The sequence below is a fragment of the Leucoraja erinacea genome, chromosome 1 (genome assembly GCF_028641065.1).
Source record: "Leucoraja erinacea ecotype New England chromosome 1, Leri_hhj_1, whole genome shotgun sequence".
NCBI lineage: Eukaryota > Metazoa > Chordata > Chondrichthyes > Rajiformes > Rajidae > Leucoraja > Leucoraja erinaceus.
In genome coordinates, this window is record NC_073377.1 from 112103012 (window position 1) to 112122586 (window position 19575).

General features: G+C 45.3%; 1 protein-coding gene across 2 annotated transcripts in view; it reads right to left on the bottom strand.

The window, feature by feature from the left end:
• grid2 (glutamate receptor, ionotropic, delta 2) overlaps nt 1-19575 on the bottom strand; it is a 938309-nt gene that overhangs the window by 87642 nt on the left and 831092 nt on the right. For both annotated transcript variants that reach the window (XM_055641544.1, XM_055641535.1), the window contains exon 13: nt 12392-12587. In XM_055641544.1, coding sequence (XP_055497519.1) covers nt 12392-12587 — 196 coding nt within the window. The remainder of the gene's footprint in view (nt 1-12391; nt 12588-19575) is intronic.

The following is a 19575-nucleotide window of genomic DNA, read 5'->3' on the forward strand; positions in this document are numbered from 1 at the left end:
CCCAGTGGAAGGTAAGGGGGGCATTAGGTGGCCTTGAACGGTCTGCGAACTCACCTCCCAGGGCCTCGGGTCTGTGATGGGCTCGGCAAGGGGGACACGGTGACCTTGGTGTACGGGAGAAGAGGGAAGGCTCCTGGAAGTGACTGATGATGTGTTGCTGTGTTCATGACACTAGGACCCTAATGTCAGACTGCCTGTGGGTGCAGGAGCTTTGGCTTTGAGCACAAAGTCAGAATTGGACTCATCAGTTCTTAAGTCATAGCAGTAGAAGTAGGCCATTCGGCCCATCGAGACTACTCTGCCATTCAATCGTAGCTGTTCTATCTTTCCCTCTCAACCCCATTATCCTGCCATCTCCCCATACTAATAAAATATCTGTCAATTTCTTTAAAAATACCTATTGACTAGACATCCTCAGCCATCTGTGGCAATGAATTCCCATCCTCTGACTAAAGTAATTAGTCTCCTCCTCATCTCCTTTCTGAAGGTGCATGCTTTTATTGTGAGGCTGTGCTAGTGAGAATATGTTTTGGCAAGGATGCTGCAAAATGGACCAGGAAACACGAGGTAAAAATGTTTTCTACAATGGGGAATGTGACATATCATTTGTGTTACATGTAACCTTTCTTTCTCAACATTGCACACACAGCTCTTAACATATTCCGACCGCCTCCACAGTTTATTAAAATGTTCAGTGCCATATTTCAGAGAAAGCAGCCCTGTGATACAACATAAGTCAAGAACAAATACATAAAATATGCTTACAACTAATACAGCTCTAGGCCTTGCTCAACACGCTGCATCATACATAATATATCATCAGTCATGGCTGTCAAATAATGATTTGTTGAACATCATTCACTTTTAATAGTACAATGTACTTAGTAACAGTACTTAGTAACCTTACATAGTCAGTCATTCCGCAAATGTGTTAAGTTGAGAGCCCGAGGAGTTGAGTAACTGGGAGCAAATAATGGGCGTAGCCACAAGTGAAACGACTAAATTATCGGTGCGGCACTGAGTTTCTGATTTTCCTTTTCCAAAAAGGTTCAGTGAAATCTGCTGTTTAAATTCAACCCTTTTGCAATTTCTGTCGAGGGGTATCAAAAATGTAAGAATTTATAATGTGTTTGATTTAAGCATAGAGTCATACAACATGGAAAACGGATCACAAAAATGCTGGAGAAACTCAGCAGGTGCAGCAGCATCTATGGAGCGAAGGAAATAGGTAACGTTTTGGGCCAAAACCCTTCTTCAGACTGATAGGGGGTGGGTGGGGAGAAGGAAGGAAAAAGGAGGAGGAAGAGCCCGAGGGCTGGGGGATGGGAGGAGACAGCCCGAGTGCTGAGGAAGGGGAGGAGACAGAAAGGGCTAACAAAATTGGGAGAATTCGATGTTCATGCCCGCAGGATGCAGACTCCCCAAGCGAAATATGAGGTGCTGTTCCTCCAATTTCCGGTGTTGCTCACTCTGGCAATGGAGGAGACCCAGGACAGAGAGGTCGGATTGGGAATGGGAGGGGGAGTTGAAGTGCTGAGCCACCGGGAGGTCAGGTAGGTTCTTGCGTAATGGGAGGGTGCCCATGGCGACCAAGATGCCCCGTCTAAGCTAGTCCCGTCTAGACTCCGCTGCCTTGGGAAAAAGAACCGATGCACACAATTCTAATAATTTCTCGACAACCTTGGACCACCTCTTGCACTACCAGAGAGTCAAAGGTGGCTTCTCTATTGTCATGTGTACTGGGTACAGTAAAATATATATTTTGCAGACAGCTCAACAAGACTATCCCCGTACATAAGAACAATCCCCGGTTAGTACAGAATGTACAGGACAGCCCACTTGGTCCATATGCAAGAGGCACCATTTTGCTGCCATTTTACAGTCCCAGCTGCAGCTGGCCGCAGAGGCCCGTTGCAGGGCCAAGAGTCTCGGATAGAACTAGTATACAGGTGATAGACACAAAAAGCTGGAGTAACTCAGCGGGTTAGGCTGCATCTCTGGAGGTGATCATGGTCGACGAGGACTCCGTAGGCCCACACTGTATTTCTAAACTAAACTAATTCTAATTCCAATTTGCCAGAAGTTAGTCATAGCTAGTCGAAGCTGGTCGTCAACATAGCCGAAGGAGGTCAAAGGAGGTCTTCTACATAGTCGAAGGAGGCCTTCAACATAATTTTTTCAAACTCTTCTAACTCGCCAATTATGTCGCCCAACAGCCCCTTTATTCTAAAATTGATTAAATTCTTTTTTTAACCATCAATCTACACACAATACCCCATAATAAAAAGTGAAAACAGGTGTTTCAAAATTTTTGCAAAGTAATTTGTTGAGGCATCTTTGGCAGCGATTACAGCCTCAAGTCTTCTTGGGTATGACGCTACAAGCTTGGCACACCTGTATTTGGGTAATTTCTCCCATTCTTCTCTGCAGATCCTCTCAAACTCTGTCAGGTTTGATGGGGTGCGTTGATGCACAGCTATTTTCAAGTCCCTCCAGGGATACTCGATTGTGTTCCAGTCCGGGCTCTGGCGGGGCCACTCAAGGACATTCACAGACTTGTCATGAAGCCACTCCTGCGTTGTCTTGGCTGTGTGCTTAGGGTCATTGTCCTGTTGGAAGGTGAACCTCCGCCCCAGAGGTCCTGAACGCTGTGGAGCAGGTTTTCATCAAGGATCTCTCTGTATTTTGCTCCGTTCATCTTTCCCTCGATCTTGACTAGTCTCCCAGTTACTATCGCTGAAAAATCCCCACAGCACGATGCTGCCACCACCATGCTTCACCGTAGGTATGGTAATGGCCAAGTGATGAGCGGTGCCTGGTTTCCTCCAGATGTGACGCTTGGCATTTAGGCCAAAGAGTTTCATCAGACCAGAGAATCTTGTTTAGGTGCCTTTTGGCAAACTCCAAGCGGGCTGTTGTGTGCCTTTTACTGAGGAGTGGCTTTACCATAATGGCCTGATTGGGGGAGTGCTGCAGATATAATTGTCCTTCTGGAAGTTTCTCCCATCTTCACAGAGGAACTCTGGATCACTGTCAGAGTGACCATCGGATTCTTGGTTACCTCCCTGACCAAGGAACCTTTCCCCCGATTGCTCAGTTTGGCCGTATATATATATATATATATATATATATATATATACTGAACTCTGTTTTTGTTTATTAAATTGTTTACAGAGTACAGTGTTTACATATTCTGTTTTGATGCTACGTAGGAATTTCATTGTTTTGTTTGGGACATATGGCAATAAAACACTTTTGATTCTTGACTCTTCAACGAAACTAAACTTATCCCCAATGACTCTTACCAACTTTGACAGGTGCATGGTAGAAAGCATCCTGTCAGGATGCCTCACAGCCTGGTTTGGCAACAGTTTGCTCAAGACCTCAAGAAATTGCAGAGAGTTGCTGACAAGCCTCCCCCTCGCCCTCCCCCTCCCGCTCCCCCCCCCCCCCTCCCCCTTCGATTCCATCCACACTCTTTGCTGCTTCGGGAAAACAGCCATTACAGTCCAGGTACCTTTCTCACCATGGCCAATCCCTCTTCTCTACTCTCCCATCAGGCCAGAGGTACAGAGGTGTGAAAACGCACACCGCCAGTTTCAGCGACAGTTTCCTCCCAGCTGTTATCAGGCAACTGAACCATCCTATTGTAAATTGCTCATTGTAAGCTTCCCCCCGCAGTCTAGTTTCAGTCAAAAAACACAGAATCAAGGGAACAACTAATTTTTATTTTAACAAAGCGCAATTACAGTTCAACTACTGTACCTATCCCACCGCGGGTCCGATCTGCCCGATCAAGCACTCTAGGCCTCGCTCAACCAGAGACACTGCAGAAGGTCACGCAGTCCCAAGCGCTCCCCAGAAGATTGACGCGGGACCTCATGGTAGCGGACTTTTATAGGTCCCGGAACCTTGAGGGGCCGAACCACATGGGGGTGGTCTCTCAACAATCCAATTATAGATATCAATCAACCCCATACATAACAGACACTTCCCTAACCCAGTAATACAGCAGCTCAATGCATTGTATTCAAACAGGACTTCTCAAGGAAGCCAACTTCGAAACATTTACCCTGATCTGCAAGAAACCCAGACAAGGCTCAATACCTCATCCAATCAACACTCTGTAGAACTCTGCAACATTATTTACAATTATTAGCTACGATGTTCTTTTTCTTACTTTTTTTTATCGCCCCTTGGTTTTTCTTCAACCCTGCCACGTTCTGCCTTCTCGCTGGGCACTCCTTGCTCCAATTACCTAATTGAGTACAGTTGTAACAAGCTCCTTGATTTACCATCTTCTTTGTTCTAAGGGGTTTTCTAGGTAATCATAAGATGGTTTATAATTTTGTTCCACGTGATTGTCAGTTTTTACTACAATAGTACATCCAATTTGTTCATTCTGGTAAATTACTTGAGGGGTTTCTAGAGTAGGGGGTCATGTCTCCACGCTCACAATTCCAGGGCGGGTTGGTGAGTCAGGACTGAGAAAATGGCTTCGCTTGAGTGAACGGTGTGTGGCTTTCTTAGTTCCTGACATTCGGGCCATCTCTCTCTCTAGTTTCTTGGGTCCCAGTAGTCTCTTGAATTAAAGGATCTCCCATAATTCCTTGGATTTTGGATGTGTCTATATTCTCTAGGATGTCTAAATTCTTCGTAATCCTGGAAATCCCTTCTTTGACCCCTCTCTCTCACTCGCTCCATTGCTGGACAGGCCCGACTCCAATGCCCCATTCCCCCACAAGTATAGTATTGATTAGGCAACATGCTTGGTCTTATTCTACCCCTGGGTTACATTGGAATGTGTTCTAAATTGGAAGTGCAGTGGTGATAATAATCTGAGTTATCTGTCCCCCTAATTACCCCCAATCCGTAATTTGCTGGTACTCTGGGAATCCATGGTTAAGTTAGATTTTGGTAATTCTTCCTTGGCTGTGAGTTCACTTTCTCTCCTAGTTACAGGATAATTTTCCTGGTTGCTACCTTCCTTCCAATAATATCTCACAGCTCTTGCTATTTGACTGGCTCGGTTCTCAGAACAGTTCGTTATCAGTTTTAATTAAATCCGCTAATTTAGTGGGGAGACAATTCAACAAGATAGCACAATATTTTGAGGGGAACTTGTTCCATTCTAAATCACCTGATTGGTCCATATATAATTTTGAAAAACCGTCTAGAAATTTGTCTGCTTCTTCACCCTTCTCTGGTTTTATTTCCAGAACTCGACTTAAATCGCCTGGTTTTGGAAATGTTTTTGCAAGGGCTGTTAAAACAGCTTCTTCTCTTGCACTGTCATCAATTATTGTGTTTGCCAATGTTTCATAAGTCGGGTGTCCTAGGGCTACTAGAAATTTGGTATTCTCAGCCGGAGTAATTATCTGTTGTATGGTCTCCCACAAATCCCGGGAATCTGCATGATATACATGCATTGTGGTTCGTAAATAATCTATAAAGGCAGCAGGTGACTTCTTCCTATCGGGGATTCTGTTTAGTACGGCCATTATTTCCTGGGGCTTCTGCGGCATATGGGCGTCTGTGGCATGGGGATTATTCATATTCACTGCGCTGGCCGAATCCGCTGTACCTATTCCTTCCCTTACTGGTAACTGCCTATGGGATACCTGCTCAATGTGTAAGCTTTCGGTTACGTCAAAATCTATCTCGTTATCTAAAATCACTGTCTCGCCCTCAGATAAATCTTCGTGTTCGCTAGGGGTTTCCCGATACTGCCCAAATAAATCATTCCTTTCTACTCCAGTAATCTGACTAGGTTGTGGCTCACAGAAATACTCTGGCAGTTGCACTATAGCTAACATACCATTCTTTTCTGTAAACACCGGAGTTAACCTTTCCTTTCTACTCCGGGTAGATCTGGACGATCTATCAATGATGGCGTGGATAGGATCAAAGGATCTTGTACCTCAGTATCTGCTGTTGGTAGAATCTGTTCAGATGTAGAATCTGCAGGAGTTGGTATAGATTCTGCAGACCTAAAATAGTTATTACAGACACAAGTCATACACGGTGCTAGTGAAGCCTGGGAAATGCAAGAGGAACATGGTGGAAGCTGCGAACTTCCACTGGCGTTAACATTTGTCCGCTCTTCTAAATACTCATCTCCTTCCCCCTCGAAGTCAGAACTAACCATCGGATTCCTAATATTTAATTTTACAGGGACTCATTTTCTTCCAGGATATCCTCCTTTCTCTTGTTCTGAGTGTTTCCCTTCACCTTCACTCCTGTCCTTCCTACTGCCTGGAGGTCGATCTACTTTACTTTCTTTCAGTTCTAATCCAAGTTTAGCCATCGCTTTTCCCCAACTAGCCATTCTCTTAACCTCCTTATTCGCCTTTCGTTCCTCGAAATATTTTCTCCATAACCCTATTAATTATTGTGCACCTTCGTTATTACTATGCTGCCAAATGATCCGTTCTATGTATTTTATCCCTCTTACTGTTCTAATTCCCCCGGTGACCATAGCTTATTTCCTAATTTCTTATTTAACGATCCTGATAAATTTCTTAATTTCTCTGCCTTGTGAGGAAACTCATTACATAGAAACATAGAAAATAGGTGCAGGAGTAGGCCATTCGGCCCTTCGAGCCTGCACCGCCATTCAATATGATCATGGCTGATCATCCAAATCAGTATCCTGTTCCTGCCTTCTCTCCATACCCCCTGATCCCTTTAGCCACAAGGGCCACATCTAACTCCCTCTTAAATATAGCCAATGAACAAGCCTCAACTACCTTCTGCGGCAGAGAATTCCAGTGATTCACCACTCTCTGTGTGAAAAAAGTTTTCCTCATCTCGGTCCTAAAAGATTTCCCCCTTATCCTTAAACTGTAACTAGTTACACACTAGTTGCAATGGGCTCTTTTCCTCTTCTGTTACATCTCGATCTACATTATTCCCCATGCTTCCGAACACCTGAAACAGAATCCTTAAATCCTTCCTTTTGATCCCTAAATTTGCCAAGACTGCTCCTAGACAATGTCTAATGGTTCAAAGCGATCGCAGCCTTGCAACTCGTTACTCCTTTGCTCCACCAATTCTACTCTCTGTTTCAAATTTTTCTCCTATTTCCCAACACACCCTTTCAACCTTGGAACTTTCTCAATCCCCAGTCACTCAAGGATCAGAGTATTCCAGGGAACAATCCAACACACCCAAGCACAATCAAACACATTCTCGCGCTCATTTAATCCTCACTCAAAACATCCAAAAATGATATTCAGACACGCAAGTAACACAGTCCACAAGCAGGATAACACGCTACCTATCACTATCAGGCACAACCACACTCCTAAATAAACCACAAACATTTGTTTAGTATAAATCACGCGCTCTAAGAAATCCTCCTTGTGGAGCAATCGGTCAGCAGGATGACTCCTCCCCCAACGCAGCGATCGAAAGAGTCCAACCTCTAATCGAACCACCCCGATTCAGATTTTCAAAATACGATCATAAATAAATACAAATATTTAACTCAAACACACTCTTACTTCAAGTATCTAAATCCATAAGCAATCACACACGCAGCAACACAAATGACGGTCCGTGGACTTAACACAATCTAAATCTTAACTTTCTAAATCTTAACATACTCTAAGTTTATTTACATACACAGAATATTTACAAAATCTGGATCCTATGACAATATGAAAAGCTAGATTTTTACAATTTACAAAATGATTTAAGGCACTAGCGCACAGTTCACGAACACTCGATCTCGATACTGCATCACGTTGTTATCACGCAGTGAACCTCTCCCTCTGATACCGAAGATTTTCCCCTTCCTAGTTTACTCTTTGCTGAGGGGTACTACTCCGTAAATGACTACTTTTCCTCCTGAATGTTACTATCTCTCTGCTAAGACTGGACATCTGTAGGGGGACCTCTATCCATCCTCTCTAAGTTCGACAGAATTAAGGGTACCCTTTGCTATTCGGATCACTTTTCATCAAGTAAACAGGTTCCCGGCTCTCAGGTACTCTTCCCTATCAGGTACTAGTTAATAATTGATCAGAGGGTTATTATTCACTGTTGATCAGCTGCTATTCAGAATCGATCAGGGACATGCACCTACTACGAAGATCTATATACAGGAATTTGAATTCCAAACTTACTGGCAGAACTTCAATATGAAATTCAATATTTGGAAATTTGGCTTTGCAAATATAGACTTGAACTCGGACTCCTAATTTTAGTGCGTATCTCTTGTACTACGCAGGCACTCAAATCAAACAAAAATTGGTCAGTTGAATTCTTGAATGGACTGGAGTATTCCGGCCAATCTATACTCTGTCCACCCAAGCCCAGTACCTTTACCAGGTTCCTCGTCTGTCACACCAGGGAGAGACTCAGATACCTTCACGCAGACACTTCTCTCTGCTAGGCACCGAGGATTCAGTGCTAAGCTGCTTCGCGCTGTGAGTTATCGATGCTGAATTTCAGAGCGCACCTTTTCAATTTGTGCACCCGGCAAAGATCCGATCGATACATAGGTCAGACCTGTATTTCAATACCCCACCAATTGGATATCAAATCTAACCCTGGGCCCCTCCTTGCCCGATGAAGCGTGTTTGGCTCTCGTTAAAGCAGCTGCAGTCTGCCAACTACGACCAAAGTTTTGGGCCTCTAACCCAGGAAAGGGCCTGTAACTCACCCTTGTTTTATGGGCCCAAAGGAGCGCTAGACTCTGTTCTAAAGATCTCGATTAAACCCTTTCTCAATGATCGATCTGCTCTGTCTAACGAAGTGCCGAAAATCAATGCGAAAACTGCACCGTGGGCCTGATTTCTGCACTCGCGATCGAAACTGATCAACACCCTAGATCGCAAACTTGTATTTGGAGGTCTTTTGAGATCCTGGACGAGCCCCCTATGTAAATTGCTCATTTCTAAGCTTCCCCCCAGTCTAGTTTCAGTCAAAAAAACACTGAATCAAGCACTTGATCAACTAATCTTTATTTTAACAAAGCACAATTACAGTTCAACTACTGTACCTATCCCACCGCGGGTCCGATCCTCGTATCTGCCTGATCAAGCGCTCTAGGCCTCGCTCAAACAGAGACACTTCAGAAGGTCACGCAGTCCCAAGCGCTCTACCAGAAGATCGACGCGGGACCTCATGGTAGCGGACTTTTATAGGTTCTTGGATCTCGAGGAGCCGAACAACAACAATCCAATTACAGATATCGATTAACCCCACACATAACAGACATTTCCCTAACCCAATAATACAGCAGCTCAATACATTGTATTCAAACAGGACTTCTCAAGGAAGCCAACTTAGAAACATTTATTCTGGTCTTCAAGAAACCCAGACAAGGCTCAATACCTCATCCAATCAACACTTGGCAAAGTAGAACTCTGCAACATTATTTACAATTATTTACAAGATGTATGTCTGGTTTGCAGCCATCCAATCCATTCTATGCATGTCACACCTAATTGACAGGATCTGCAGATGTTCTTATTCTTTTCTTACAACTTGTATCTGTGCTCTAGACACACTGGCACTACTCCTCAGCTTGTCCCAACTCTGCAGAGAGCAATTTCAAATTGATCAAATCTCCCAGCAGCCCTGAAGCTTTTATCCCATTTTAAAGTCTTAGCCTCTCCAATTTTGCCAGGATTAATGCTATCACCAACTAGAGAGTACCTGATCTCCGATCTACCTCATTGGAGACCCTTGGACTATTTTTAATTGTACTTTACTGGAATTTATCTTGCACTAAACGCTATTCCGTTTATCATGTATGTACACTGAGGATGTCTCGATTGTAATCATGTATAGTCTTTCCACAGACTGGATAGCATGCAACAAGAAAAGGTTTTCACTGTACCTTTGTACACCTGACCATAAACTCAACTAAACGATACCAACCTCAATTATCAGCCTATCAAATTGTCCTTCTGCAAGGTAGGGTATAGTCCTGATCTTCCAAACTACCTTTTCTTTTGGACTTGAAGAAATACAGCGCAGAAACAGGCCCTTCAGCCCACCAAGTCCCTGGATTCAGCCCACCAAGTCCCTGGATGACCCTGTACACTAACCTGCATACATGAGGGACAATTTTTACAACTTACCGAAGTCAATTAACTGACAAAACTATGTCTTTGGAGGGAAACCAGATCACCTGGAGAAAACCCATGCAGTCACGGGGAGAATGTATAATCTCCACGTAGACAGCACCCGCAGTCAAGGTTGAACCTTAATCTCTAGCGTTGGAAGGCAGCAACTCTTCGCTCCGCTGTGCCACCGTGCCGCCGCAAATCACGGTCTTTGGACTTCTTCTATGTAACTAAAATAGCACATTCTTGCAGCACTACCTGCTTGTTTATCTTGTTGTACTACCTGCTCTTATGTATGGCTTAACTGTACTCATGCATATGATTGTGCATGATTTGACTGGATAGCTCGCAAACTAAGCTTTTCACTGTATCTCGGTAGGCGTGACAATAATAAACCAATACCAATGCTATTACATGATGGTCAACATGAAATAGTGGGACAATGGGCCTGCTCTCACGCTATTTGACATTTTCATGAAGGACTAAATGAATTGAAATAAGATGCAGCAGAGGGAAACTAGCAAACATTTAAAATAATGTAACTGCGGCTCAAAGTAGGAACATTTGTTTTCAGTCCCTCAATTTTCAGTCTCTCACTCATGCTCATTCACTAGCACATGCCAATCCAATCCACTCCTGAACATAGAAACTCTATAGAACAAGTCAGCACAGGAACAGGCCCTTCAGCCCACAATGTCCATGCCAAACCTGAAGCTGTAAAACTGATATCATTTGCCTGTAGACAAAAATGCTGGAGAAACTCAGCGGGTGAGGCAGCATCTATGGAGAGAAGGAATAGGCGACATTTCGGGTCGAGACCCTTCTTCAGACTGATGTCGGGGGGGGGGGGGGGGGGGGGGGACGGCGGGAAAAAGAAAGGAAGAGGCGGAGACAGTAGGCCCGTGGGAGAGCTGGGAAGGGGAGGGGAAGGAGGGAGAAAGCAAGGACTACCTGAAATTCATAATAGGAGGGGGAGATGAAGCACTGAGCCATCGGGAGATCTGGTTGGTTATTGCGAACTGAATGGAGATGTTGGGTGAAGCGATCGCCAAGCCTGCGCTTGGTCTCACCGATGTAGAGAAGTTGACAGCTAGAACAGCGGATGCAGTTGGTGGTTGGAGGTTGTGCAGGTGAACCTCTGCCTCACCTATAAAGATTGCTTGGGTCCTTGGATGGAGTCGAGGGGGGAGGTAAAGTGACAAGTGTAGCATTTCATGTGGTTGCAAGGGAAATTACCGGGGAGGGGTGGAGGAAACCTTTTTTCAATCTCTTACCTCAACAGAGATGCCATTTTTTTCCCGTATCGTATCTCCGTCCCCACTGCGGCTAACATTGTGGGGTTGGCGGCCTTTCCTGGAGACCGACCCGGCACTCCAAGCCGCCCGCGGGAGTCTGCGCGACTTTAACATTGTGGAGCTTGCGATCCCTTTGCCGGGGATGGAAGCTCCAACCGCGGGACCTGTGGACTTCACCATCATGAAGCCCGCAGTCTCTGGTAAGAAGAGGCCGACTCGGGAGCTCCATGCCGCAGAGATAGTTTCAACCGCCCCGATGCGGGAGCTTCGATCGTCAGCTGCGGGAGCTTTGATTGCTCTGACTGCGGATGGTTTGACTGCTCCGACCGCGGGAGAACAAAGAGGAAGAAGATTGAAGTTTATTGCCTTCCATCACAGTGAGGAACGTGGAATCCACTGTTAACTTTTATGTTAACTTTTATTTTATGTGGTTGTGTGTCTTGTTGCTTTTCACTTAGGACGGCTGTATGGCAACTCAAATTTCACTGTACCTTAACTGGTACACGTGACAATGAACTGACGTTGAAACCTTGAAACCTTGAAAGGTCTGCCCTCAACCTCCAAACCTGCAGAGAAAACAATCCAGTCTGTCTAACCTGATAGCAAATTCCCTCTAATCCAGGCATAATTCTGGTAAACCTCTTCTGCACTCTCTACAAAACCTCCACATCTTCCTGGAATGTAGTGACCAGATCTGCATGCAATACTTAAAATGCAGCCTAACCAAATCCTATAAACCATTCCATCATCAACACAGACAGTGGTCCTGACCTCCCATCTATCCCATTGGAGACCTTTGAACTATCTTTAATCGGACTTTATTGGACTTCATTGGACGTTAACCCATGCGGGGAGAATGTTCAAACTCTGTACAGAGAGCACCCATAGTCAGGATCAAACCCGGGTCTCGGGTGCTATAAGACAGCAACTCTACTGCTGCACCATCGTGCCGTGTTGCGTAATGTTTAGGAGAGAGACAGACAGCTGGTATAAAGACAAGAGTGAAATGCTCCATACCCTCTCAATGCCTTCCTGAGAATCCTTCACCGAGGTTTCGGTCCCGTTGCTTCTGTTGATCATCCTCCACATTTGGGCGTACATGTTATCTCTCTCAAAGGGGTTCATTCCTTTCACTCGGACATGCTCATACACAGCCGACTCCATCACTGTGCCGTAAGGGATGTCTGTTTGCTTTGAGAGATCCTGCAGGGACCTGTAGGATGCAAGAGAAGGCAGGATGAATAAATAATGGCAAACTGAAAAAAGAAGAGCCCAAAAGGCTCAACATAGGGTCAAGTGCAGATTAGCCGTGTCGGAAAGCTCTTACGGTTAATTTGAATGGAAGGTGCAGATAGTAATGAACATAGCTTTAATGTACAGTAATGGTCTCTGTAGCACACATTATGAAACATTAGCTGAACTTCCCTTAATCAACATGGTGCAGTGCAGTGAGAGCCCACAGGGCATGATAATGGAATTGTAGAAAGGAAGAGATTGGACTAATTAGGAACAGCCAGCATGGCTTTGCCCGGGCATGTCATGTCTTACAAATTTGATTTAAGTTCGCTGAGGAGGTGACGAAGGAAATCGATAAACGAGTACAGTGAATTTTGTCTACATGGATTTTAGGAAAGGCAAAGTACCAAGTACTGGAGGAACTCATCGGGCCAGGCAACATCTGCAGAGCGAATGGACAAGTGGCATTTCGGGTGGCGAATCTTCTTCATTCCCTTCACTAATGTTGCCTGACATGCTGAGTGCCTCCAGCACTTTGTATTTTGCACAAGACTCCAGATAATATGCTTGCCTTCATCAGGAGGGGCATTGCGCACAGCAGTCAAGAAGTCATGTTGCGACTTTATAAAAGTTTGGTTAGGCCACATTTGGAGTATTGTGTGCATTGTCAATCACCCCATTACAGAAAGGGTGTGGAGGCTATGGAGAAAGTGAAGTCAAGTTTTACCAGAAGGATCCCTGGATTAGAGGGTATGAGCTATAACGAGAGGTGTGACAAAATTGGATCATTTTCTCTTGCGTGTTGGTGGCTGTGGGGAAACCTCAGTGTGGACTGGGTGGGCCAAAGGGGCCTGTTTCCACACTGTATTTCTAAAGTCTAAAGGTCAGGATCAAACCCAGGCCTCTGAGCTACGAGGCAGCAGTTCCACCAGCTGTGCCACTATGCTCTCTTTTTCATTTCTCTTGTCATAATAAAGGCCAATCTTCCATTTGGCTTCCTAATTACATGCTGTATTTGCATGCCGCGTAGAAACCTAATGGAGAAAATAATTCAATTGCGTTCATTTGATTTATTTACCAGTACTTTAACATTACTTGTGCAGTGGGATTATGGATTTCTTTCTAAAAATATCAACATACAAGATACAAGATACAAGATACATTTAATTGTCATTTGGACCCCTTGAGGTCCAAACGAAATGCCGTTTCTGCAGCCATACATTACAAACAAATAGACCCAAGACACAACAACACAACATAATTTACATAAACATCCATCACATCATTGTGATGGAAGGCCAAAAACATTTATCTCTCCACTGCACTCTCCCCCCCCCCCACGATGTCAGAGTCAAAGTCAAAGCCCCCGGCTGGCGATGGCAATTGTCCCGCGGCCATTAAAGCCACGCCGGGTGGTGCAAGGTCGCACACCGGGTCTTGCTGTTAGAGCCCCCGGCGTGCGCTCGCATAGTCCCGAGGCCATTCCAAGCCGCGCGGGGCAGTGATGTAGGCCCCGCTCCAGGAGCTCTTCAACCCCGCAACTCGGGCGGGGGAAGTCGCCGTTGCGAGAGCCCTGAAAAGCGGTCTCCCTCCAGGGACCCGCGGGCTCCCGGTGCCACCGTCCACAGACCTGCCGTTGGAGCCTCCGACTCTCCGGTAGCAGCAGCAGCAGCAGCAGCAGCAGCAGCAGCAGCAGCGCTCCTCCACCGCTCCACCCGCTCCGGACTCGGCCAGCCCCGCGACGGCGACGGTGAGTCGTAGCACCAGAGTCCCCGGCTTCTTCCTGTTGGAGGCCGCTCCTCGTTGCGGCCCCAACGACAACGGAAACCCGACGAAAAAGGTCGGGTCTCCAGTGCAGAGAGAGATTTAAAAAGTTTCCCCCCCCCCCCCCCCCCCCCCACACACACACACCCCAACAAAAAATAACAAAAACTACATTAAAACACAGACAAAGAATAATAAACCGCGGACAGACTGCAGAGGCCGCTGCTGACGAGAGTCGCGCCGCCCACCGGCGGTGGTAAAATTGACCTCACCTGTTCGTAGATTTCTGTGCAACTTTTGTGCATAAAACCTGTCATTCAACTTTGTCATCAATAAATTGGGGTTCACAATCGACCAGAATGCAACCAGTCAAACAAGATTGGGTGTATGAAGGAACTGCAGATGCTGGTTTCAACCAAATATAGACACAAAATACTGGAGTAACTCAGCGGGACAGGCAGAATCTCTGTCGAGAAGGAATGGGTGACGTTTTGGGTCGAGACCCTTCTTCAAACAACAATAGGTCTGTGGCTACAAGAAAAAATTAGACTGTGAATATTCAGCATTGAGTAGTTCACCTATCTATAACCTATTGGGGCGGCATGGAGACAAAGCTATAGAGTTGTTGTCTCACTGCGCCAGAGACCTGGATTCGATCCCGACTGCAGTTGCTGTCTGCATGGGGTTTGTACATTCTCCCTGTACATTTCCTGTACATTCTCCCTGTACATTTCCTCTGGGTGCTCCCACATCCCAAAGACGTGCAGATTTGTAGGTTGATTGACCTCTGTAAATTGATCCTGGTGTGCAGGGTAGAACTAGTATATGGGTGATCGTGCGTGACTAGTTCATGGGTAATATGGGTGACTAGTATATGGGGTCTGAAAAAAGGTTCCAACCCGAAATGTTACCCATCCTTTTTCTCCAGATATGCTGCCTGACCCGCTGAGTTACTCCAGCGTTTTGTGTCTATCTATGGGTGATCATTCTCTGGCATGGACTCGGTGGACCGAAGAGCCTATTTCCATGCTGATTCACTAAACTATACCATGCTGATTTACTAAACTAAACTAAACTAAACTAAACTAAACTAAACTAAACAAACTAAACTAAACACAACTAAACTAAACTTCCTTTCTGTAACTTCAAGGCGGCACGATGGCGTAGCGGTAGAGTTGTTGGTTTACAGCGCCAGTGACACGGGTTCGACCCTGACAATGGGTACTGTCTGCACAGAGTTTGTACATTCTCTCTGTGAACTGGGTGGGATTTCTCTGGGTGCACCGGTTTCCTCCCACACTCCAAAGATAGAAACATAAAAACATGGACAATAGGTGCAGTAGGCCAGCACCGCCATTCAATATGATCATGGCTGATCATCCAAAATCAGTACCCCGTTCCTGCTTTCTCCCCATATCCCTTGATTCAGTTGTATGGGCTTATAGGTTATTCGGCTCCTGTAAAAATTGTAAATTGTCCCTAATGTGCGTAGGATGGGGTTAGTGAGCAGGGATCACTAGTTGGCGAGCTGAAGGGCTTGATTCTGGGCCATATCTCTACACTAAACCTAACTAAACTAAAAGGCACGAGGAAGGAAAGCAATGTAATATTGTCCACTCACGTGGATGGATGTAGCTACAGCAGTACTCAGTAACTTGACACCATCCAGAACAAAGTACCACCCACAATGGTATTCCATCAACTAACCTGAACAGCACCAACATAGTGGTTGCATTAAACACGTCACCTATCCATGCTCTCTAGAGAGGCTGCCTGACCTGTTGAGTTACTCCACCACTCTGTCTTGTATGTTTCCATACAACTTGAACACCAACCAGATTTGTAAATACATCTCGGTTCCGTTATCATTCTGATGGATGTATAGAAAATTTCAAGAGGCACAGACAGATAAGATCGACAGTCAGAGCACTTTTCTCAGAATAGTAATGTCAAGGACTAGTGGGCATAGCTTACTGTGACGGGGGCAGGTTCTAAAGGAGATGTGCGGGGCAAGTTATTTTCCACAGAGTGTTGGGTGCATGGAACCATGGTGGAAGCAGATACAATCATGGCATTTAAGAGTCTTTAGATAGGCACATGGATATCTAGAAAATGGAGTGATATGGATCTCATTCAGGCAGGGTTGATTATTTTAACATCATATGGTATCATATATGGCTTCTGTAAATTGTCCCTAGTTTGTAGGGTGAAACTAGCATATGGGGGACCATTGTCTGGCGTGGACTTGATGGGCTCAAGCGCCTGTTTCCACACTATATTTAGTTTAGTTCCGAACCGCATCTTCGTCCTCTCTGTGCGGCCTACCATCGAGCTGGAGCAGCGCTGGAGCGGCGTTTCCTGCCGGGACTGCAGCTTCGCCGGTGGTGCAGATGCTGGGACACCAACATGGAGCGGGCGATGCCTTACCGGGTCGTCTTGCGGTAAGCTCCGGGGCACTGTGACCGCCGACTGCGACATCGTTGAGCTGCGGCTACAGAGCGTCCAGCCGCGAGGCGGGCGGCACTGGATTTACAACACCGCGGAGCCTGGGATCCGAGATCGCCAGTGTCAGAGGTCCGGCCAGCGTGGCCTGAGAACTTTGGACATTGCAGTCTTCAGGGAGGAAGCGGCCGCTTCAGTCCAGGCCGCTGAAGGATGTTCACCCGACGCCGATGATCCAGCTTCACGGCAGAGGGCCTGAGAACATCGAGTTGGCTGAGGAGGCCACATATAGACCCCGACCTCGGGTGGACTATGAGGAGGAGAACTGGATATTTTCAGTGCCTTCCCTCACAGTGAATTCTGCTGTGGGGGGACGTTTCTTGTTGATTTCTATAGTGTACAGTTCTGTGTCTTTTTCCTTTTTTTCTTTTTCTTTTTTTTTAATTTTGTATGAATTTATTGACATTTAATCTATTCAATTAATTTGATCAATCTCTGTAAAGCACTTTGGTTCAAAGTGATTTTGTTTAAAAGTGCTATATAAATAAAAATTATTATTATTATTATTATTATTATTAGTTTAGACATACAGTGATGAAACAGGCACTTCAGCCAACCGTGTCCGTATCGACCAGCTATACACTAACACTAACCCACACACACTAGGGACAATTTTACATTTTATACCAAGCCAATTAACCTACGTATGTCTTTGGAGTTTGGGAGGAAACCGAAGATCTCGACGGTACTGAAGTGTTTGTCGACACTGGGCCTGTACTCGCTGGGGTTTAGAAGGATGAGGGGGATCTCATTGAAACTTACTGAATAGTGAAAGGCTTGGATAGAGTCTTTCTAAGGCAAATGATTGCACCAAGGCAAATTCCTTGTATGTGAATACTTGGCCAATAAACTTACTTACTTACTTAGAGTGGATGTGGAGAGGATGTTTCCACTAGTGGGGGAGTCAAGGACTAGAGGTCATAGCCTCAGAATTAAAGGATGTTCCTTTAGGAAGGAGATGAAGAGGAATTTATTTAGAAGGTGGTGAATATGTGGAATTCTTTGCCACAGAAGGCTGTGGACGCTACGTCAATGGATATATTTAAGGCAGAGATAGATAGATTCTTGATTAGTAAGTGTGTCAGGGGCTTTGGGGAGAAGCCAGGAGAATGGATTAGGAGGGAAATTATATCTTGGATTAGGAGGCTGATCTATGCCATGATTGAATGGCAGACGATGGGCTGAATGGCCTATTTCTGCTCCTATTATTAATGACCTTATGATCTCGGGGAAAACCCACATGGTCACAGGGAAAACTTACAAACTCCGTACAGACTGTACCCATAGTCGGGATCGAACTGGCATCTCTGCCGTTGGAAGGCAGCAACTCTACTGCTGTGCCACCATGCTGCCTGTATCTCTGAACTAAACTAAACAATGTTTGGCTTTGCATGTGCTCTGGGAACATTACAGTTGCCTCCAATGCAAAGATTGGATTAAATAGGAGATCTTAAACTGGATGCAGCTCTCTAGGTGTACCAAGACCCTGTATGGTTGGGCTAGGTCTTCCTTACTGTTTACATGCCAACCCCTCGGCAATAAAATAAAACATAAAGTACTGGAGTAACTCGGACTCTGAAGAAGGTTCGCAACTTGGAACGTTGCCTATCCATGTATCCCAGAGATGCTGCCTGATCCGTTTGGTAGCTCAAGCATTTTGTTATTTTGTTTTGTAAATCAACAGAGATAGGTTGAATAAGTTCGGTCTTTATTCTCTGGAGCGCAGAAGGTTAAGGGGGGACTTGATAGAGGTCTTTAAAATGATGAGAGGGATAGACAGAGTTGATGTGGACAAGCTTTTCCCTTTGAGAATAGGGAAGATTCAAACAAGAGGACATGACTTCAGAATGAAGGGACAGAAGTTTAGGGGTAACATGAGGGGGAACTTCTTTACTCAGAGAGTGGTAGCGGTGTGGAATGAGCTTCCAGTGGAAGTGGTGGCGGCAGGTTCGTTGGTATCATTTAAAAATAAATTGGATAGGCATATGGGTGAGAAGGGAATGGAGGGTTATGGTATGAGTGCAGGCAGGTGGGACTAAGGGAAAAAGGTTGTTCGGCACGGACTTGTAGGGCCGAGATGGCCTGTTTCCGTGCTGTAATTGTTATATGGTTAACATCTGCAGTTCCTTGTGTCTCCCTTTGCAATAAAGATTGTTATTCTATTGACTTTCCTAATTAATTTCTGTAACTTTGCCAACTTTACGTGTTACAACAACTCGCAATTTCTGGTGCGCACAGTATTCTATACTCTCCAACTTTTTTCAGAGGATTCGGTTTTTTGACTTATGTGGGATGTATCCAAGGAAACATCAAAGTCACAAATGTACCTCAACACACAAGCCCGTGCACTGACTCCAAACAAGTGCTTACATTGGAGACACAAAATGCTGGAGTGTCCCAGCGGGTCAGGCAGCATTTCTGGACAACATGGAGAACTGACCTTTTGGGTCAGGGCTCTTCTTCAGGCTGATTGTGGTGGGTTTTAGTTTAGTTCCATTTACTGACACGTGTACTGAGGTACAGTGAAAAGCTAACCAGTCAGTGGAAAGACAATACATGATTACAAATGAGCCATCTGCAGTGTACAGATACAGGATAAAGGGGATAACGTTTAGTGCAAGATAAAGTCCAGTAAAGTCCAATTAAAGATAGTCTGAGGGTCTCCACTGAGGTAGATAGTAGCTCAGGACTGCTCTCTC